Source organism: Nuphar pumila, chromosome 6 (assembly GCF_984573655.1).
Source record: "Nuphar pumila chromosome 6, dmNupPumi1.hap1.1, whole genome shotgun sequence".
Lineage (NCBI taxonomy): Eukaryota > Viridiplantae > Streptophyta > Magnoliopsida > Nymphaeales > Nymphaeaceae > Nuphar > Nuphar pumila.
This window is the reverse complement of record NC_143254.1, coordinates 16,035,828-16,059,373: the sequence shown is the minus strand read 5'-3', so window position 1 is coordinate 16,059,373 and position 23,546 is coordinate 16,035,828. Positions and strand designations below refer to the sequence as shown.

General features: G+C 34.3%; 1 protein-coding gene across 2 annotated transcripts in view; it reads left to right on the top strand.

Annotated features, from left to right (window-relative positions):
* The window catches only part of LOC149834099 (Protein phosphatase 2C family protein), a 43,403-nt gene extending 21,825 nt beyond the window's left edge, over positions 1-21,578 (top strand). The window contains exons 6-10 of one of the 2 annotated variants that reach the window (XM_090011212.1): positions 10,034-10,198; positions 10,816-10,899; positions 20,234-20,323; positions 20,431-20,478; positions 21,210-21,578. In XM_090011212.1, coding sequence (XP_089867338.1) covers positions 10,034-10,198; positions 10,816-10,899; positions 20,234-20,323; positions 20,431-20,478; positions 21,210-21,320 — 498 coding nt within the window. In that variant the 3' untranslated portion in view covers positions 21,321-21,578. Of the gene's footprint in view, positions 1-10,033; positions 10,199-10,815; positions 10,900-20,233; positions 20,324-20,420; positions 20,479-21,209 lie in introns of both variants that reach the window. The other variant, XM_090011213.1, reaches the window with a different exon arrangement.
* Positions 21,579-23,546: the final 1,968 nt, after the last annotated feature.

Sequence of the window (23,546 nt, the reverse complement as noted above, 5' to 3'; positions counted from 1 at the left end):
CAAAACATTTGCACCCAAAAACTCGTAGTCTATCTGAAACTAATTTAAAGAGTTTTTCAATTGGTGTTATATTTTGCAAAGATGAGGATGCCATTATGTTAATAAGATATATAGCAGTTAAGCCTGCTTCAGCCCAAAATTCTTTTGGTACTTGGTTTGCTATTAGTAAAGTTCTGATTGTTTCCATAATGTGCTTGCGTTTTCGTTTGACCAAACTATTTTGTTGTAGTGTGTGAGGGCAAGATCCTTGATGTGTGATACCATGCAAGTTTAAATAATCTTTAAATTCCTTTGATAACAATTCTCCTCCTGAATCAATATGAAAAATAGAAATGTTCCTTTTAAATTTATTTTTGATTAAGTTATGAAATATTTGAAAAATGTGAGAAGACTTCATATTTATGCTTAAGGAAGTAGATCTAAGTATGCCTAGAAAAATCATCAACAAAAACCACATAGTACGCATATTCACCTTTTGATGTAATTGGTGTTGGCCTCCGTACATCTGAATGTATTAACTCAAGTGGTCTGGAAGAAACAAACGTTCTTTCAATGAATGGTAATCTCTTCATTTTACCAATAATACAATCCGTACACATAATTTTTTTTAGAATTGCAAATTTTTTCCAAACTTGTAAGGTGTTGGATTTTAGATATGCTAGGATGACCAAGTCGTTTGTGCCACAAATCTAAATCCAATTTCTAAACATTACAACAAAAACTATCCTTGGGTATTTTAAAAAAAATCCATGTAGCAAAGGCCTCCTTCTCTATGGCCTTTCCCAATCAGCTTTCCTGACTAGCGATCCTACATCCAATAACCATCAGAAGAGAATGAGACATTACATCCATGGTCATATATTTGTGAAACAAACAAAAGATTTAAGTTTAACTTAGGAATATATCTAACTTTTGGAATAATAAATTTTTTAGAGTTTTGAAATTTTTTGAAATTTCTTACTCATTTTATTTTAATAGATGTACCATCGGCTATAAAAACATTTGACACACTTGAGTTGGTGTGGTATTCAGATGGAATTTTACTATGGGGAGTCATATGAAAAGAAACACTAGAATTAAGAAGCCAAGGAGTTTTACCGGGATCAATGATGAGACTGCAACTCTATTTGAGGCTCCATTTGAAGAATATGCCCCTCTAAGAAGAGGTTATAGAATTTTCATTAGTTGAGACATGGATACGGGTGCATCATGAGGTTTTACGTCATTTGACTCTTGTGGAGAACCGACCGAAGCTACCTTCTTTTCCTCCCTTTTTCTAAACTTTGGACATTGAGGTTTAATGTATCCTGGTTCATGACAATTATAGTAAATAACTTTTTTCTTGTCATACTCATTAGCTTGTTTTCATATTCATTGGCTTGTTTCCAATGAGGTGGTGGTTTGTAAGGGTGCATGTAGTTTCCTGGTCTAGAGATGACTAAGACAGAGTCATCTTCATTTTTCAAAGTGTGCCCTTTTAGCCTATTCTCCTCCGTACTTAACTCTTCAATAGTGTCAACAATAGATAGAATTTTACCTCTACAGAGAAGATTCGATTTGGTACTTTCAAACTCTGGTATTAATCCATTTATGAATTGATAAAAGTGCTTCACATCAAGTTGTTTTTGACGGAACTCTATGTTTTTGGCAGAATGCCATTTAGAAGAGACAACTCTTCTCAAAGTTCGGACAACTCATTAGTATTCTCTAGTACTTTTGTCTTTTTGAGTTATAATCCGAACTTTGTTTTGCAAATTGCACACGTGCAATATCCTTAATAGAATACATATTCTTAAGATATTCTTAAACCTTATTTGCATGCTCAAACTTTGCCAGGTTAAAGCATTTCTTAATATCCACGCTATTGATTAGCCAAGACATGATGTTGGCATGCCCCATTCTCCACTCTTTTCACTTTTTCTCATAAGTGGTTAATGCTTTATCCTTCTCACCATCCGTAAGAGACACTTCTTTTCCATTCACTACCTTTGTGAGGACTAGTTTGGGTTCTGGATCGGAACCATCTATTAGTCCCCACAATCCCTTTATCTAAATATAGTGCTTCATAATTAAAGACCACATTGCAAAGTTAGTATCATTAAGTTTCATGGGTATGATGGTGACTTTCTCATTGTCATCTATTTTTACAAGAGATAAGAGAGAGAGGGATAAATAGATGAGATGATAAAGGAAAGGGGAAGAACTAGCACGAGCTCTGCACCATGAACTTTGAGTGAAATCACATAAGCCAATGAACCACGTTTTTCTTCAAATGCACAATCACACGAACACTTGAACCACCAAAGAACAAAAGATTTCTTCTTGCTTCTATAAGCACGGAAAACGGGACAAGTAATCTTCAAGATTCAAGAGCAACCTTGCTATGATACCATGTAAGGAAACAAGTGCTTTTCAAACAACCACAATATGTCCACCAATGAATCAAGTGAACAAGGACAACGAATGTCCATCAAAGACACAACCAAAACCCATACAAGGGGTATCCACAAAAGAGCTAAAAAACAAATAATCTCTTTATTTATCACAAAGCATGCAAGAAGCATGTATATGTTGAGAGAGGGGATAACCTCTATTTTTACACAAGAGAAGAGGGGGAAGGGAGACTCAATAGAGTCGTTGAAGCTAGTCCAATGGCTTTATTTGTAGCTGTTGGACTAGCTCCAACAACTCCAAGACTAGTCAACTAAATGCTGATGAGTTGGTCCTCTAGTTTAAAATGAACTAGATAAATAAATAAATAAAAATAAAGGAAAATAAATAGATACATATATTAATATATATATATATATATATATATGTATATAACACATTTACATACATTCGTATGTACATATGTAAATTCACATATATAAATATATATTATATATATACATACACCATATATATAAATATATATATGTACGATTTAACATCATCATTAACTTTTTAGGAAAGTTTAAGAAACTCAGGAATTAGATTATTCTTATTTCAGAAATAATCAGCTATGATGCTAAGGTTTCTAGACTTTGTTCATATTCCTAAATATTAGGTGTCGGTCGTCATAAGTATTATCACCAGGGTTGGTTCATGAGTTGCTAGTGTAATGAAATGGTGGTCTTCAACAAATGCACAAATAACTCACAAACAAGTGTCTATTGGAGACACTACAAGCATGACCCTTGAAAGGGTATAAAGGGAAGAACACTTGAAAAATAAATAATACTTTATTCATGAACAAAATGCTTAAGAAGCATGGTTATTTACATTGAAGGGGTTCACCCCTATATATACAAAAAAATGGGAGAGAGAGGAGAGCTCATTTTGAGCTCTCCAAAAAGAGACGTTGGATTCCAACGTCTCTTAATATAGCTGTTGGACTACAGTCCAACAACATTTATTATTATAGTTGTTGGACTATAGTCCAACAGCATTTATTATAGCTGTTGGACTACAGTCCAACAGCTACTTGCACAGTCAAGTTCCAACAGGAACTTGACTGGATCAAAATATCTAGTTTCTATTGAACTAGATGCTAAAAAAGAAAATAAAAAAATAGAAAAAGAAAATAATAAAAGAAAATATAATAATATTAAATAATATATATATATATATATATATATATATATATATATATATATATATATTGCAGTTTACATTTTAACACTCCCCTTCAAACTTACGGTACAATGAGCGAAAGTTTGTCTAAGAGGAAGTGAAATCTGGGAGCAGCGAGAGGCTTGGTGAAGAAGTCTGCTAATTGATATTCTGATGTAACATATGGCAGATCAATGGTTCCATGTAAGTATTCCTCTCTGACATAGTGACAGTCCATCTCAATGTGTTTAGTGCGCTCATGGAATGTCCGGTTGCTTGCAATGTAGATCGCACTTTTGTTGTCACAGCACATCTTTGAAGCTTGCGTTGCTTTAGCTCCCATATCCGCTAGCAATCGTCTGAGCCAAACAACCTCCATAGTGGTGGTTGCCATGGCTCTGTATTCAGCTTCGGTGGAGGAAAGAGAGACTTTCTGCTGCTTCTTGCATCTCCACGAAATTAAGGTTTCACCTAGGAACACACAAAAACCAGTAGTTGAGTGTCTATTATTGGGATCACCTCCCCAGTCAGCATCAGTATATGCAATTAAATTTAATGAAGATGAAGCAGACAAGAAGAGTCCTCGTGAAAGAGAGGATTTTAAGTATCTAATAATACGCAAAATCGCTCCCATGTGCACGGAGGTGGGAGCATGCTGAAACTGACTGACTGTATGAACCGCATGAGTTATATCTGGCCTAGTAATGAAAAGATAAGAAAGAACTCCAACAAGTTGTCTATAAGGAGTAGGATCATCAAGAAGTTCTCCATCATCAATTTTCATTTTAACATTGACAACTTCTGGAGTGTCTACTTTCTTATCATCTGTAATTCCAGACCTGGAAACGATATCAAGAGCAAATTTAGATTGAGATATCAAATTCCCCCGAGGGGAATAAGCAACTTCAATGCCTAAAAAATATCTTAATAAACCTAAGTCAGTCATTTCAAAGTGAGTTTTAAGAAGAGATTTGATATTCGCAACTCCATGTTTGTCGCCTCCGGTGATGATCATATCGTCCACATAGAGAAGAAGAATAATGATGCCTGCATTAGATTTCTTAACAAACAAAGCAGTGTCAGTTAAAAAAGGTTGAAAACCAATATCAAGCATAACATGACTAAATCGGTCATACCAGGCTTTTGGAGCCTGTTTAAGACCATAAAGAGCTTTTTCTAGACGAAAAGCTTTACCCTTAGGGATACTAATACCAGGTGGGGCTTCCATGTATACTTCTTCAACGAGATTCCCATTCAGGAAAGCATTTTTGACATCTAATTGAAAGATAGGCCATGTTCTAATGGAGGCCAAGGCTATTAAAGTTCTAACAGTGGTCATACGGGCCACAGGAGCAAATGTTTCTTCATAATCGATGCCATACTCTTAGGCATATCCTTTTGCTACTAAACGGGCCTTATATCTTTCTAGGGTCCCATCACTTTTGGTTTTGACTTTGTATACCCACCTACAACCTATAGGTTTCTTACCCGGAGGGATATCTTGTATCGTCCAAGTATTGGCCTTTTCTAGTGCATCCAACTCTATTTTCATGGCTTCTATCCATTCTATATGATTTTTTGCTTGAGAATAGGATGATGGTTCAACATATGATTGTATTAATGTAATGGCGACCCTATACGTGGGTGAAAAAGATTCATAAGACACAAATTTTTCTGGAGGTTTAGAGATTCTAGACGTTCTTCTAGGTGAGACTTCAGAGTATTTTTGTAATGCACATGGAAGATTTTGCTCTCTACGTCTTGAATATTGTAGACTAACATCCCTATGGATTTGCTCTTCATTATCATCATTTTCAACAACAATAGGACTTTGATCATTGTCAAGGTCACATCCAACATCACATTCATTGGATTTTGAAGTTGGATCAATTAAAAACGAGTATTCAGTGACATCCTTGGATTTTTCAAATTCAAAGAAGCTTTCTTTTTCCAAAAAAGATACATTTCTTGACACATATAATTTGTCATTTTGAAAATCGAAACACCTGTAGCCTTTTTGATTATCAGCATATCCTAAAAAGGCACATGGGATTGCACGAGGAGAGAGTTTATCATTTCTGTTGGTGAAAACAAAACATTTGCATCCAAAGACTCTTAATCTAGAATAATCTGGAGTTAAATTAACAAGCTTTTCTATTGGAGTTGTATTCTTTAATGAGGAAGATGGCATCCTATTAATGAGGTAGGTGGCAGTTAGGACCGCTTCAGCCCAAAAACTTTTTGGAACTTGATTTGCAATTAGCAATGTCCTAGTAGTTTCCATAATGTGCCGATGTTTGCGTTCGGCTAGGCCATTCTGTTGTGGAGTGTGTGGACATGATCTTTGATGTGTAATACCATGTAAATTGAGATAGTCTTTGAATTCGTTGGACATAAATTCTCCCCCTGAATCAGTGCGAAAAACAGAAATATCATTTTGAAACTTATTTTTAACCATTTTATGAAATATTTGAAAGTTAGCAAAGACATCAAATTTATGTTTAAGAAAATAAATCCAAGTATGTCTAGAAAAGTCATCAACAAAAATGACATAATATGTATAACCACCTTTGGAAATAACTGGTGCGGGGCCCCAAACATCCGAATGTATTAACTCAAGTGGTCGTGAGGAAACAAAAGTTCTACTAAGAAATGGTAACCTTTTCATTTTGCCAAGAATGCAGTCTTTACAAGAAAAATTTTCAGAATTACAAAATTTTTCCAAACTTGGAAAATATTGAATTTTAGACATATGAGGATGACCAAGTCTTTTGTGCCATAAATCCAATTCTAATTTCTGAATATTATAACAAAATGCATTCTTGGGTAATTCCAAAAAGTCCATGTAATAAAGTCCTCCTTCTCTATGGCCTTCCCCAATCAGCTTCCCTGACTGGCGATCCTGTACCCAACAACCATGAGAAGAGAAGGAGATATTACATCCATAATCAGATATTTGCGAGACAGATAAGAGATTCAAATTAAGTTTAGGGATATATCTAACTTCTGGGATAAAAAATCTTTTGGATTTTTGAAGATTTTCAAAACATCCTATTCCTTTTACTTCGAGAGATGTGCCATCGGCTGTAAAAACCTTTGACACACTTGAGTCATTTTTAAGACATTCGGATAGACTATTAACATTTGGGGTCATATGAAAAGAAGCACCAGAATCTAAAAGCCAAGGAAAGTTACCTGGATCGGAGAAAGATGCAACTGCCGCTCCAGTTGAGGCTTCGGTTGAGGAGGATACCCCTTTGAGAAGAGGTTTAAGGATTTCCATCAGTTGAGCCATAGACACAGGTGCATCTTGATCTTTTGACTCAGATTCAACAGATGCAACTCTTTTTTCTTCTCTTCTTTTTAACTTTGGACATTGAGGCCTATAGTGCCCCGGTTCATGACAATGATGACAAATAACTTTTCTTTTATCAAAGTCGCTGTTTTGCCTTCCAAAATGAGGCGGCTTGTAAGTACGAGTATGATTCCCCGGTCTAGATACAGCTAAAACGGAGTCATCATCAACTTTTGGAGTACTTTTTCTAAGTCTATTTTCCTCCATAGTGAGCTCTTCTATAGTATCAACAATAGAAGGAATTTTTCCACGATGTAAAAGGGCCGATTTGGTGGATTCAAACTCCGGCCTTAGACCATTCACAAATTGATAGAAATGTTCCATATCGAGTTGCTTTTGGCGAAGCTCGATGTCTTCGGCACAATGCCATTTGGGCTCAAGAAGAGCCAACTCTTCCCAAAGTTCGGACAACTCATTATAATATTCTCGAATAGTTTTATCTTTTTGAGTCATTGTCCGAACTTTATCTTGTAAATTGCATACATGTGCAATATCTTTAAGGGAATACATGTTTTTGAGGTATTCCCAAGCCTTATCGGCATGCTCAAACTTAGCTAGACTAGAGCATTTTTTAATGTCTATGCTATTGATGAGCCATGACATAATTTTTGCATGCCCTATCCTCCATTCTTTCCATTTCTTTTCATAAGTGGCTAACGCCTTACTCTTCTCTTCTTCCGTTAGAGGAACCTCTTTATCACCCTCTTTCTTGGTAAGAGATAGTTTAGGTTCCAAATCGGAACCATCCACTATACCCCATAAACCTTTTCCCCAAATGTGGTGCTTCATAATCGAAGCCCACATTACATAGTTAGTATCATTTAGCTTCATAGGAATGATGGTGATCTTATCATTGTCATCCATCTTTTACAAGGTTAAGAGAGGAATAAATAGGAGGATAGAGAGAGAAAAATAAAAAGAAAAGAAAAAGAGTAGACAAAGGAATAAGAGAGGATACAAAACCATTTTTTTTTTGTAGCACAAGTTCGCCTTTCTTCAAACAAATCTTCTTGAGCCAAGAACAAGGTGATGAAACACCTTTTGTAAATGTGGCACGGAAATCGAGGCGGAAGCACTTCAAGATCTAAGGATTTCGTAGCTTTGATACCATGTAATGAAATGGTGGTCTTCAACAAATGCACAAATAACTCACAAACAAGTGTCTATTGGAGACACTACAAGCATGACCCTTGAAAGGGTATAAAGGGAAGAACACTTGAAAAATAAATAATACTTTATTCATGAACAAAATGCTTAAGAAGCATGGTTATTTACATTGAAGGGGTTCACCCCTATATATACAAAAAAATGGGAGAGAGAGGAGAGCTCATTTTGAGCTCTCCAAAAAGAGACGTTGGATTCCAACGTCTCTTAATATAGCTGTTGGACTATAGTCCAACAACATTTATTATAGCTGTTGGACTACAGTCCAACAGCTACTTGCACAGTCAAGTTCCAACAGGAACTTGATTGGATCAAAATATCTAGTTTCTATTGAACTAGATGCTAAAAAAGAAAATAAAAAAATAGAAAAAGAAAATAATAAAAGAAAATATAATAATATTAAATAATATATATATATATATATATATATATATATATATATATATATATATATATATATTGCAGTTTACATTTTAACAGCTAGTTGCTCAAGGTCCCTTTAACACTAGCATACATTTTGAATTATGTACATATGTAAATACACATATATATATATATATATATATATATATATATACATACACCATATATATAATTATATATATGTACAATTTAACATTGTCACTAACTTTTTAGGAAAGTTTAAGAAACTCAGGAATTGGATTATTCTTATTTCAGAAATAATCAGCTATGATGCTAAGGTTTCTAGACTTTGTTCATATCCTAAATATCATGTGTTGCTAGTTGCTCAAGGTCCCTTTAACACTAGCATACATTTTGAATTATGTAGACCTTGTCCTGCTAACTTTAGTGGCAATTGTGAGAGTGATATAAGTTTCATTAACTACACTTGTTCATTGTGATACAGCAGTAATCTTGTATCCAGAAAACCTATAAATCCTGCTTTTTCACATGGAGGTGTTCTGTCCTTCCATATCATTGTTCACCCCTTCTTGCAGTACTGATGGTGTTGTTCATATTGGGCCCAACAGCTATTCAGGATATGGATGTGGTAGAGGTGGTCATGGGCACTTGTGTAGCATTCATGTGACAGTTCTAAATCAGCATTATGGATATCCCAGTTTTCTATTGTTTTTTTATTGATTTGATCTTATGAAGACACCAAATGTCAGGACTGTTCTCATCTTCTGCTGATTTTTTGAATGAATTCCTTTCACTTTCTCCTTAAAGAACGTCTCTCACCAAATGGTAACAAGCAGCAAGCTTCGAATCTTAGAATTACATTGGGGTCGTGGGAAACAGTGCCTGGCAAATTAACTTGTATTTCTAGATTAGCTAGGAAGGGGAGAAGTTAGAAATTGTAAGCCATTGGAAAAGTTTGTTCACTCCATTAAAAATGATTTATTATATGATTCTAGGAGGGTAGTTTAAGTCAAGGAATGATCTACTTTTGCAGTTCTATACATGTAATTGAATCATAGATCATCTTATAGGTTAAGGGTCGGTTCCTTAAGGCTCATGCAAGTGTAATACTTTGGTGCTTGTGATAAGGTGAATGTTTAATCTTCATTGTGTTTTTATAATTTCACTTATCATTTGGAACTTTATCCATCAATACTACATTTTGCATGTGTTATGTCTGTTTCCTTGCACAGATTTTGCCTATTTCTTGTTTTCTGTTTTTCTTTTGTGCTTCATGTGATTCAAAAGTTCTTGGTGCATAACCTTTTGCTTATACTTCTACAGTTCTACTATGATGAGAAACATCCAGAATTTCATATGTGAGTTATTGTTAGGTTGAAAATTTAAGCAGGTTTTCGATTTTTGTGTTCTGATTTTATTGTTTCTCTATTGAACCTTTGGCTGGTAATTCAGGGTTTTTTGGGGCAAATTTTGCTGATTTGATGTTTGAGCAAATCTTTTGTGTTAAGTAACTTATGTTGTTTCAAACTATTATAGGTTATAGTTGCTAATATTGGAGATGCAAAAGCAGTCTTAGCTCGCTCCTCTGTTGGGGATGGATCACAAAACGAACAGGCTGGAACAAACTGCCTTTTAAAAGCAATTGTTATTACAAGAGAGCATAAAGCCATTTATCCACAAGAACGCGCCCGGATTCAGAAGGTAAGACCTAGACTTGCCATTTCTTTTGTGGTTTGGTTGATGCACCTCTATGAGCTTCACGATTCTTTGTAGAGGCAAAATAAGCTACACATCTAAAGAGGCATAAGAAAAGGAAAAGAAAATGTGTCACATTTCAATAAAATCTTAAATAGCAGAAAATTCTATAGATACAACAATTGGATGTTTGGAGATATATCTATATATGAAGAAGCTGCAGGATTGGATTGGCTGCCTCACGAGGAAACATTGAGTAGCTGTCTCTTGCTTTCATGGAATTAAGTTAAAACAAATAACATCTTGAACCTGCCCCCTTATATGGTTTCTTTGTTAGGATCTATAACATACCGAGTGTTAGGTGGATGCTTTTCTTTATGGGGCGGGAAAATATTTGTTTATTTAGCTTCTTGCTATAATATAGCTAGCTATGCCAACAATGAATGGACTACTCATTTTTTATTTTGTTGGACTCTATGTTTAGGATATGTGACATGTTTGTAAAAAAAAAAGTTGCCTTATGGCTGCAAGCAAAAATTTGATAAATGTTACTTCAATGTTTGTTTTGGTTTTAGTTTCTTAAGATTTCTCTTGTTATTGATTGTGTGCTTCTTTTCTTACAGGCTGGTGGTTCTGTGGGTCCCAATGGCAGATTGCAAGGCCGTCTTGAGGTGTCTAGAGCATTTGGAGATCGTCAGTTTAAAAAGGTTTTCTTTGAGATTTTCTGATCCTAGCAAATGAAAGCTTCAAGTACTCATTCTATCAGTGCCTTCATTATTGGCATGGCAATATTATATCCTTTTCGATAGAGTAGCTTGTCATGAAATGGTGCGGATTCCAATGCACTCCACGATGATCTCTAAGACTCAATACATTATACATTTAAACAACAAACTTAGGAATTAAAAGACACATATCAAAATATAAATAAATAATTTTATTCATAATGGACATTAAAAGAAATACAAAATAAAATTACATTCAAGCCTTACTACAATACACCTAGAAAAATAATACACAACCCTAATACTACCTATCACTCTCTCACCTTAGACATAAACACACCCCTTTTATTTATAAAGGAGAAAGGGAGGAAGAAGTCCAGGAGAGGAGGAGAGGAAGTCCTCTCAATAACCAACAATGAGAAGCTTCCCAACGGCTAGAATTTTAGCCGTTGGGACTAAGTTAACTTGTTTGACTTAGTTCCCGATATATATATATTATAATAAATATATATATATATATATATACATATTGTATGTATATAAAAATATATATGCATGTACATGTGAATGTATATGTATATACTGTACTATATACGCAAGTAGGTATATATACAAATAACAATATACATATGTACTTATGTGTATATGTATATCTACAAAAGGATACATGTAATCTTAACACTCCCCTCAAACTTTAAGTGACTCACTGAAAGTTTGCAAATACAAATAAGCAACCCATTGCATAAAATATCATTTGTCTTCATCAATTTCTTTCATTCATTGCTTTTTTCAGGAGGTGCTCTATCATATGCTCCGTTACACAGGGATCTTTAATTTATCATCACTTCTTGAGAACCTGTAAATAGAGCTAACAAAACATCTAACTATACAAAAAAAACATATCTTAGAAGATTTCAAATGATAATTATGTTAGCTATATATTATGGAGAGAGGATGACCAAGCACACAATATAAAAACTATTTAATTTAACATAATTTAAAGTGAACAAATCATTAATTTCAAATACAATAATTTTTTATTATTTTAATCATACAAAAACATGCATTATTTAAAGTGAATACACATATATTTATTACATAAAAGACATAATTACTAAAGAAAGACCTCACAAAAGAGTTAAAATTACAAGACAGTTTTACATAGTGAAAAACATAAAAGACAAGAGTGTTAAAGAAACATTAATTTTTCAAAAGATAATACCAAGTGTCAAATACACACAATAGCCACTATAAGCATACACATAAGAAATTTTACTAATAGAATGCTTAGAAAAGCATGTAATAAAATATGCAGAATTTACAAAAAAACAAAGTGCAAAAGCACGTACAAGTTCAAGCATTGACAGTACAAAGATACAAAGGCACAATACAAGCACAAAAGTGCATAAGTACAAGTCTACTATGGACAACACAAAGAGCCAACAAAGGGTAACATAAACAAAAAAGAATATATATTTGTTTATTGAATACATGCTTGGAGAAAAACATAACCTTATGCAAATTATGCAAGACAATTAATTATGGGTAACAATGCAAAATGTATAAAAATATTTCAACAACAATTTCTCATAAAAGAAAAAATGAGTTCAGAAAAATTATGAATAGATTTAAAAAAATCTCATACATTATAATGAATGAATTTTGCAAATTAAAACACTAGTTTAACCATCACAAGCAATCACCTCCTAGGCCTCCAAACCTCACATATCAAGTGTATCAACGATTAGAACAAAAGCATAATCATCATTCCACTAAAGGGCCAAAGACACACACGAAGGTCTGTATAAACATCTCTTGTCTACATATAATGATACTTAAAAATAAGTGTATCAGCGACTGAAACAAGAACATAATGCCAACAAAGGGCAAAAATCACACACGAAAGTGTGAATACACATATCTTGTCTACATATAATGACACTAAAAAATTAAGTGTATCAACGACTAGATCAAGCGTATAGTGCCAACAATGGGCTAAAATCACACACGAAAGTGTGAATAAACATCTCTTGTCTACATATAATGACACTAAAAAATCAAGTTTAGCAGCGACTAGATCAAGAGTATAATCTCAATGCCAACAAAGGGCTAAAAACACACACGAAGGTGTAAATAAACATCTCTTGTATACATATAGTGACACTTAGATAAGAGACATAAAAAAGAAGACACCCGAGGTAAGAAGTCTTGTAATGGAAACACACTAATGTCATTAATAAAAATATCAATTTTAACAATCTTTCGAAACACCATGGTTTAAAAAATAGATAGCCATCACATATAAACAAAGTTATAAGCATCCATAATAATAGTGGCTATACAACAAATGAGTGAAACACCACACTCAGATCTAGAGATCAAACAACTGTCAGTTAAAGCCAAACCATAAGTTCACATTCTAAAACATAAAATGAGGTGCACACAATTCATCCCAACAAGCATCTCTAAATAAAAAAAAGCATATATGGATTCAGAGGCTAATCAACTATCAATCAGATCAAAGTCTGGTGTCAACACGACACACATAAACTTTGATAATTACATATTGATAAGATGATTTGAGGTGCAGGCATAACTCACCTCAACGGCTAACTCAGAATACCAATAGTAATGAGTTCAGAGGCCAATCAATCATCAATCAGACAAAAGACAAGTAACAACACATCACTCATAACCTTTGAAAATCTAGATTGATAAGATGACATGAGATGCACACACAACTCACCTTAACGACTAACCTTGACCCAACAACAAGGCCAAACAAGATGATGTATCATATAAAATTTTGTGATGGACAAATCAAAATGCTATAAAAAGGCAATACTCACATAATTCAATTTCCAAATAGGTGAGTTCATATCAAATATCCGATTTAAAAAGACAAGTTTCAAATCAAATCCAAAAAAAAATTAGGTAAAAACATTAGTATAAAAATCAGTGCAATCATATGCACAAAAATATGTCAATGGATGCAATTATATGCAATACAAGATGTCTCATGACAATTTTCATAATCTTCAATAAGCAAATAATGAGTTATGCCCAATATAAGCACTCTTCATAGAGGTGGTGGAATTATGAAGTTTGAGAATCCTTCAAAAGATCATAAATCCACCAATGAGAACCAAGTGCACTAAGCACATCACATACAAAAGATCAATAAATCTCATTAAAGAGACAAAAACACATATCACTTAGAAGTTAGAGCTAAATCATAAGTCTATTACGAAGCAATTGAAGACAATCAAATGAAAATTCCCAAAGAGCTATATAGATTTACATATATTCACACATATATGATCACACTAAACCAAAGATTTTTCTCATAATGTAACATTTTTTAGTAAACATAATGTAGAATATCAATACACAAGAGATAAATCACAAAAGATAAACATATTTTTTTATACGATAACAAGTCATGCTTATGCCTTTCAATAATTAAGGAATATACCAAAAAAAAAATCTTATTCCAACACGTGTCATTTGAAAATAATCTTTACTTAATAGAGCAATATTGCTCAAATATATATGAAATAACATTAAAAAATGCCTTATTAGAAATAGACCACGATAAAAGATTATACTTGATCACATCATAATATATTAAAAAAATTTAAAGATAGTCCATACATATGTAAGAAATATAAATTTTAGTATTTTGCAAAACACATAATATTATAAGAAGCCACATATTCAACTTCAGTGAATAACTACAAATGTGTTCTCTAAGGAACACACTCACAATACCCACAAAGGGAACAAAAAATAGGTGTTCTAAACGAACACAATCACAAATCCCACAAGAGGATACACAATAAGACACAATATAAAAATAAATATTTTTGATCAAATAAAATGAGTGTGTAAAAGCATATGCAAAATATAGTTTTTATTTTTAACATAACTCCTTTTTAAAACTTACCCTACATATAAAAAACAAGAAGCCAAAGATACATACCAGAATGTGAAATCTTTGAATCCATTTCATTTATTAATACAAATCCTTTCCAAGACCGATGCTTTGCTCTGATACCATGTCACGAAATGGTGCAGATTCCAATGCACTCTATGATGATCTACAAGACTCAAAACATTATACATTTAAACAACAAACTTAAGAATTAAAATACACATATCAAAATGTAAACAAATAATTTTATTCATAATCGACATTAAAAGAAATACAAAATAAAATTACATTCAAGCCTCACTACAATGCACTCTGAAGAATAATACACAACCCTAATACTACCCATCACTCTCTTACCTTACACATATACACACCCCTTTTATTTGTAGAGGAGAAAGGGAGAAAGAAGTCAAGGAGAGGAAGTCCTTTCAATAGCCAACAAGGAGAAGCCTCCCAACGGCTGCATTTTTAGCCATTGGGACTAAGTCAACTTGTTTGACTGTCCCCAATATATATATATATATATTGTATGTATATAAAAATATATATGCATTTACATGTGAAAGTATATGTATATGTACCTATGTCACATGGGTGCGGGTGCGGGTGCGACACGGGTGCGGCGCAATTTCAAAATTTTTGGACACGGGGACTCGGCTATATATATATATAACAATAATTCTAGTAAACAATTAAAATTAAGTAGCCAAAACTATATAAGATAAAAGGATATTATCATTGTACAAATATAATTTAAATTGACTTGTAATAGTAAACTTCAAGTCTGCAGTAAATTAAGTAGCCAAAACTATGACCTTAATTTTTTCGAAAGTTTCAATTTGGCACTCCCATTTCTTTATGGTAGTTCTTAAGCTAGCTTTTCTAATACTTGTGAAACTAGTATTTTTTTAAACTGGAAAAGCATTTATTTAGCTACCTCAAATGGTTGGGTTACCTTTTATCGTGTTTTATACATATTTTTACATAAGTTGTGAAACAGTCACACAGACTGTGCACACAGTCTGTGCAATGCAGTCTGTGACTGTGCAGACTGTGCACAGTCACACAGACTGTGCACAGTCACAGACTGTGTGCAGTGACTGTGCAGTTGCAGTTGCACAGTCTGTGACTGTGCAACTGCATTGCACAGTCTGGTTATATATTAAAAAAAAAGATATATAAAAAATGTTTTTTTTTGTCTTAAAAATGGACATTTTTGGACTCGGTCAAAGTTGACTGAGTCCAAAATGTGGACGGACTCGGCCTTGACTCGTTGACCGAGTCCAACTCGGCGTTGACCGAGTCCGGGCCGAGTCCGAAGCCGCACCCGTGTCCGCACCCGTGTCGGGGCGTGTCGACTCGGGTGCGGCACCTCCCTAGCCGAGTCCGTGTGACATAGATATGTACAAATAACAATATACATATATATGTATGTGTATACATACTACAAAAGGATACATTTAATCTAAACAGCTTTCTGTTTTTTTTTTCTTTAAAACAAAGTTAGATTATGATCATAGCCCAATATAGATTTTGTGTTTTGATTTTAAATGCATTATGCATCTTCCCATGCTTTCGTGGCAAGGAATTGAAGTTGGTTTCAGCAAGACAAAGTTGCATTGCTTCTGGAGCCTCAGTTTGATTTTTGGGATGTACAAGTTTGATTTTAGTTGGTTTGTGATCTGGAAAATAGATACAACGCGTAGCCTGAAACAGTTGTTCCTTGTTTTCCAAATTAACTCCTAGTCTTTCAAGTCCTGTGTGATTAGACTTGGCTATTAGGTACATCAGGTTGAATAGCTTACTTCTGGGGTGCAGCCCCTATATCTTCATACTATGGACGATGATTAAGGTCATTTCCTTGACTTGGATCATGTATGGCCGTATATTTGGAGTTTTACATAGCTATGTCACAGGGATTCGGCTAGCAGGGTGCCGCACCCGCGTCGACGCGACTCAATGCGGGTGCGGTCAACCCGACCTTGGGTGTGTTGACCTCACCCAGGGCCATTTCGGTCCATTTTTTTGGATTTTTAAAAAAAATTTTTTTTTTGCCCTATGAAATGGGCTGTGGAATTTAAAAAAAATTCTTGGAAGTGCCCCCCTTATATATATTTACAATTTTGCCCCTGCCGCACCCCCGCATCTGGGTTTTTTGGAAGTGCCGAATCCCCGCACCCGCACCCACACCCGCACCCGCACCCATGTGACATAGTTACATAGTTTTATGACTTTTTATCTGCTTAGCAGATATTGTTAGGTTTATATCATATTGTAACTGGTTACAACAAATAAGAAAAGCCTTTTGGGAGTCAAACTCGCCAACTCTACCATGAAGACGTAGTGCATCAGCAATCGTGATGTGAAGAAAACTGAAGCATGGTTGGAAGAATAATAACTAGCACAACTGTACAGGATTGCCAAACTAAACATAAATTGATGGATGGTTTCATGTTAAAAGATGTTGCTATTTTAAAGTTCTGGAGAAATGAAAGGCAAAAAAGCCTATAACCTTCATGCCTTTAATATGCCATGAATATGATTAAAACTTTATATAAGCACATTGTTTGCCTTCATGATTTTAATGGCTGTGAATGACAGAGATCCTTGAGTATGAAGTCAGGTCAGAAAAAAGTTACTGTATTTTTGTGCTGCCACCTATAAAGTCTATTATTTTCATTGGTCATCCACATTTTCTGTAGATTCTCTCCCTCACTTCCCCTAGTTTTGCTGACATGGCAGAACTATGATGTTTGCATTTATATTCTATTTTAGTCAGATCACTGTTAATGTAATGACTGTCACTAATAGAACCATCAGATGTCTCTATATATTTTGTTTGGCTGTTTCATCCTCCATATCATCTCATTCATTTCTTCCTGGTTTTATGTTTTTCCATATCTCTCTCAAAAAATTGAATTATTCTTCTGCTATATGATCTACAACACGTTGCATTTGGTTGCAATTTTAATTAAGCCAACTCAATGAACTATTTTTCTAATGTTTTTATATCTTCCTGAAAAGGTGCTTTGTCAATCAAATCAAACTATATCTACCATGCACTTTTTTGGTGTTAGGACGTATGACTTTTTTTCTAACCATATTTCTCAGTAATGGTCCGAACATTATCTTGGAAAGGGTTTATCAGGAGAATTGAAAAGTGGTTTTTGTCTGGAAAAGTGCAGATATTTAAAAAATTGAACAAATAAAAATTTAAAAGTTTAAAAATTAAAAAGTTGAATAATAATTTTCTAATAAAATATCATGATAATGTCACAAAAATATCATGATGACATATAATAGTGATATTTTGCAATATTGCAATATTTATTTTTTTATGTTTTTTAAAAATCCCTTTTCAAAACGATTGTTTCAAAATATTGCTGATATTTGGTGATTATACCATACATACTAGTTCTTCGGGTTTTCACATGAACCATTGCGTGCAGATATTTAAAAAATGACCAAATAAAAAATTTTAAGTTTAAAAATAAAAAAGTTGAATAATGAATTTCTCAGAAAATATCATGACCATATCACAAAAATATAATGATGTCATATAATAGTGATATTTTGCAAATATTGCAATATTTTAAATTTTTATGTTTTTTAAAAATTCCTTTTCAAAATATTGCTGATATTGGTGATTATACCATTCATACTAGGTCATTCTGGTTTTCACCTGAACCATTGCGTGCAGATATTTAAAAAATGAACAAATAAAAATTTGAAAGTTTAAAAAATTAAAAAGTTAAATAGTGATTTTCTTAGAAAATATCATGATAATGTCACAAAAATATAATGATGTCATATAATAGTGATATTTTGCAAATATTGCAATATTTTAAATTTTTAAAAAAATTCCTTTTCGAAATTATTGTTTCAAAATATTGCTGATATTTACCATTCATACTAGGTCATTCTGGTTTTCACCTGAACCATTGCGTGCAGATATTTAAAAATGAACAAATAAAAATTTGGAAGTTTAAAAATTTAAAAGTTGAATAATGAATTTCTCAGAAAATATCATGATAACATCACAGAACTATAATGATGTCATATAATAGTGATATATTACAAATATTGCAATATTTTAATTTATATATATTTTAAAAAATTTCTTTTTAAAATATTGCTGATATTGGTGGTTATACCATTCATACTAGGTCATTCTGGTTTTCACCTGAACCATTGCTTCTTCCAGTACTTTTTGTATACACCTCATTTTCAACCAAAAAGTTTAAGAACATTTATTGAAGATTTTATTTTTGGTACATTAAAAGAACGAACTATATAAGAAAAAATTTCAGGCAATATAACAGAAGAGTGTAAATTGAAAAAATAATGGAGACAGAAATGGGTACATACTCACAAACAAAGACTTGTAATATAGTTCAGATTATTAGAATTATGAAAGTTTCGTTTCTTGAAACCATTCTTTTCTCACATTTATTTTTCATTTATCAATCGAGGTGATCTATAACCCTATATGATTTGATGATTCAAGTTTGTCTATAAACTATAGTCACAAATATCGGTATTGTCTATATCTCGGCGATGTATAATATCTGGATATTATAGGTTTTTCAATAAATCTCAAAATTTAAAAAATAAAACAACAAAAATTAAAAAAAAGAAAAATAGATGTAAAGCAAAGGAGCCATAATATGACAACCGAGAGACCCCCTTCCCTTTCTCTTTCTTTCTTTCTTTTCTTTCTTCCCTTCTCTTCCTTCCGTCCTCCCTTCTTTCTTCCCCTGTTGCAGGGCAGCCACCGAGAGCCCCCCTTCCTCTTTTCTTCTTTCCCTTCCTCTTTCTTTCCTTTTTTTCTTCCTTCCCTTCCTCTTTCTTTCTTTCATTCTTTCCTTCTTTTCTTCCTTTTCTTCCTCTTTCTCTTCCTTCTTTCTTTCCCTGTCGCAGCCATGAGTGCCGAGTATCGGTGGTCAAGGTCAAAAGACCCCTTTACATTAAAAGACTTAAAAGTTAAAACCCTAAAGGATAAAGTTATAAAATTGATACCAAAAGTAACCTGTTAAAAAACCAATAACGACATATGTATCCCTTTTTTTTCTTCAAAAAATCCCCAAATACCCTTCACTAACAGTTTTGAAAATGTAACAGCTGCTGGGGATAGCAATATTATCAGGATAGATATAAATTGCTGATATTTTGAAAATATCATGATATTTTACTTTTAATATCGTTTTTCTATTTTACAGCTTTAATATCACGATATTTATCGGCGATATCTGTGATTATGCTATAAACATATGGAAGTATAGATAGCCAATTATGCCTTTTGAACTTATATGTCATGACTGTGCCCTTCGATGGCTTATCATGCAAGTGAATTGAATTTGTGCACCTCCCACTAACCTCCAGGTTGGAGTTTCCTCCGTTCCAGATGTTCACTCATTTGATATAACAGAAAAAGAGCAGTTCGTAATCCTCGGTTGTGATGGGCTATGGGGGGTATGTTCTCCACATTTAATTGGAGGTTCTGTGATCCTTTATTTTGTGTGATATTGCTCAAGATTTTTGATGTCATCTTCCATTCATCACTGGCTAGTGGACTCCAGGTTTTTGGACCAAGTGATGCTGTTGAATTTGTTGGAAAATTATTGAAGGTAATCATATTTTTACCAGTGCTGTAACTTCGTTTTGTTGTTATTGCAAGCTTGTCTACGTATCTTCCTTGAATTATATACTGTGACTCTTAGAAGATTGAAACTTTGTCCTCTTTTTGCATTAGCATAACCTTGTAGTTCCGACTGAAATAGGCAATGATATAGATGAAAGAATAACGTATGACCCTACCCTGGAGCTAACTTCCTTTTCAACCTTCTCTTGAATTGTTGGTCATATGTCATGGTTCCTGCTAAGGACAACTTGCATTTCAGATAAAAATGTCGATCTCTTGTGAAAAGTATTATGAAGATATTTGCTACTCATTTATCTCATGGATTTGGAGCTGGTGAGGGTCTACCAATCTAGCCCAAATCAATACCTTTTACATCCCTTATAGTCGTTCCAATTCACAGCCACAGTCAAAGCCAACAAGGGCTCACTCATGTTGAATCTTGTTGCGTTTAGGTTTGATCAAATTGGTTCAGAGTAAATTCATTTGGATTTGGGTTAGGACCAGCTCCGTGTGGGTTGGAATTAACCTGCCCGTATAAATTATTGATCAGTGCCTTGGGTCAAATCTAGACACACGCTTGACCTGCACATGCATCTGTTCCTGTTGGCATCGGTTAGGCTAAATTTCCAAGTGATCTATGACTTGGTAGTTGCTTGACATGAAGATGGACTTCTTAGCATAAGAAGAGAACTTAAATATGTTACGTTGCATCTGCAGGAAGGCCTATCTGCAACTTCTGTGAGTAAGCGCCTTGTTCGAGAAGCTGTTCGTGAGCGGCGTTGCAAGGATAATTGTACTGCAATGGTAATAGTTTTCAGGAGAAAATGAGAGACAAGTGTTGTTCCATACATCAGTGTTGGTTGCTGTTTATGAATTTCACAGGATTGTCCATTCCCTTAATGCATACTAGCTAAATCCAAGTTGCCCCAATTGAAAGCTGTGTATGTGCACGTTTTTCACGTGCGGGCAGGTTGGATGGTGAATTTTTTTAAGTACCTTATGATGCAGGAAATGACAGAACACGCTTGTTAACATAGACTGTTTGGAAGCATCAATTTTATTTTTAAATATATTACATTTTCCTAACCAAATGTTAAAAATGTCCCTATATTTTGTGCGTGAAATTAATGTTTTTAATTTCTTCTTTTCTTCTTTGTCCAAAATATATATTTATTTTCAATTGAGAAAAACTTGGAAGCCTAGATAACACTTGTTTTTAGAGGTTTTAGCCTTTTCATGGTCTCTCTCTCTCTCTCTGCCTACTAAAGAGGCTTAGGCCTGTGAGACGGGTAAAACCGCGAGGCACTGCAGATGCACCTCTAAAACCTCATCTGTCACCTTTTAAAAGTCATTGAAATTCTAGTTGAATCTCTATAGGTGCGTTAAATCCTTCGGATATCAGATCCGAAGATCTGCACCCTGGGACCCTCTATTTCTAAACTAAAATTTGAATCTCAAATCCTCATTTTAGAGGGATCTGAGTTTTGGCATTTGATTATCTTGCATCTTATCATGGGCTTATATTGTATGGGTTCTTAAATCTGGGATCCAAGTAGGAATGTGAATGGGCTGGGCTTGGTTTAGATTTATGATTCACGGAGTCTGACCTAATTGGATCTAGCATAATCAGATATGTGTTTGGATTTAGAGTCAGATGGGGATCTGTTAAATCTGAATCCGTATGCCACAATTTTAAAATCTGCTATTTACATGTATTTGGGTTTGTATAGTAATCAAATATGAGTGCCAACCTTTGGACTTGCACTTGGATTTAGATGCAAAATTCAGTGTCAAACTCCAATTTTGGCTACTGAATCTGACTAAATGGATTCAGATTTGGTTAGATATCCCACCTGAATCTTAACCTAGATGCAAGGTAAGGTTGTCAAGGTGTCGGGTTTGTGCCAAATCAAACTTGTACTGAACCTGATGCGATCCGGATTTGTTGATAAAGGAGGTCCTGTTAGAATCCCAAGTGTACCCTAAGTATCTAATTGGTATATGGAGTTGGGTATGGCTTGTGAAATTTCATATTAGACCTTGGTGCAACCTCAGTCCTGAATAAGATTCGTGATTTTCAATGTAGAAAACATAAGAAATATTATTTTACTGGGTATGAATGGGATGTGGTTCATGTAATCCTTATAGTACCAGAATATGATTTTTCTTATGGTGTGTTTGATTGGGCCCCGGTCTGGACTCACCTGGATGTGACCACAGCTGTTGATACCCCTAATCCAAGGTATTAAACACTCCTTATGAGAATAAATCCAGTGAAATGGGTAAACTTTGTTGTGTTATGCATAAAAGCAAATAGGATAAGTGGACTTGGTGTAATAACCACAATTTTTAGGCATTTAGTTAGGAATATTATATACCAATTTCATAATATTGTGATTTGGGCCTGGGATCCAAGTTTCGGATCCAGGACCCATAAAGGAATCTTTACGTATAAATTTATCTCGTATAAACTTATATGTATATATAAGTGCAATAATTTTTATTAATTAAATTATTCGAGTGATAACTATTTAAGATAGTGCGTAGATGGGTCTGGGATCCACCTTCTGGATCCATATATCCACATATATATATATATATATAATCATAATAAAATAAAGAAAGAAATAAAGAAAATCATTATTTTTTTGGTTGAATCCACAGTTGGACCCAACTAGTGGATCCACCGTTATTTGTGTAACCGGATCCACATTCCTTTAGCCCAGATCCAAATCCCGAGTTGGATCCCGGGTTGCGGGGTTCGGACCCGAACCCGGGCTGTGCCTTATAGAGCAAAGAAAACAAGAATCGTGCCTAGGGCACGATTCTTGCAAAGATTGAAAGGGGACGAGGGGGTGGTTACAGAAGGTGTAACAAACCCCGCGTTTCTCGGAGAGAGGGGTGGGGGTTCAGTGCGATAAAAGCGGGGGGGGGGGGGGGGGGGGGGTGGAGAGGGTCTCGCCCTCTTGACTCGGCCCTCTTTTTCTCCCTCTCTTGTGCGTTCCCTGCTTTGCAGTAGTCGAAGCCGCCGGTCGATCCAGAGCCATCGTCGTC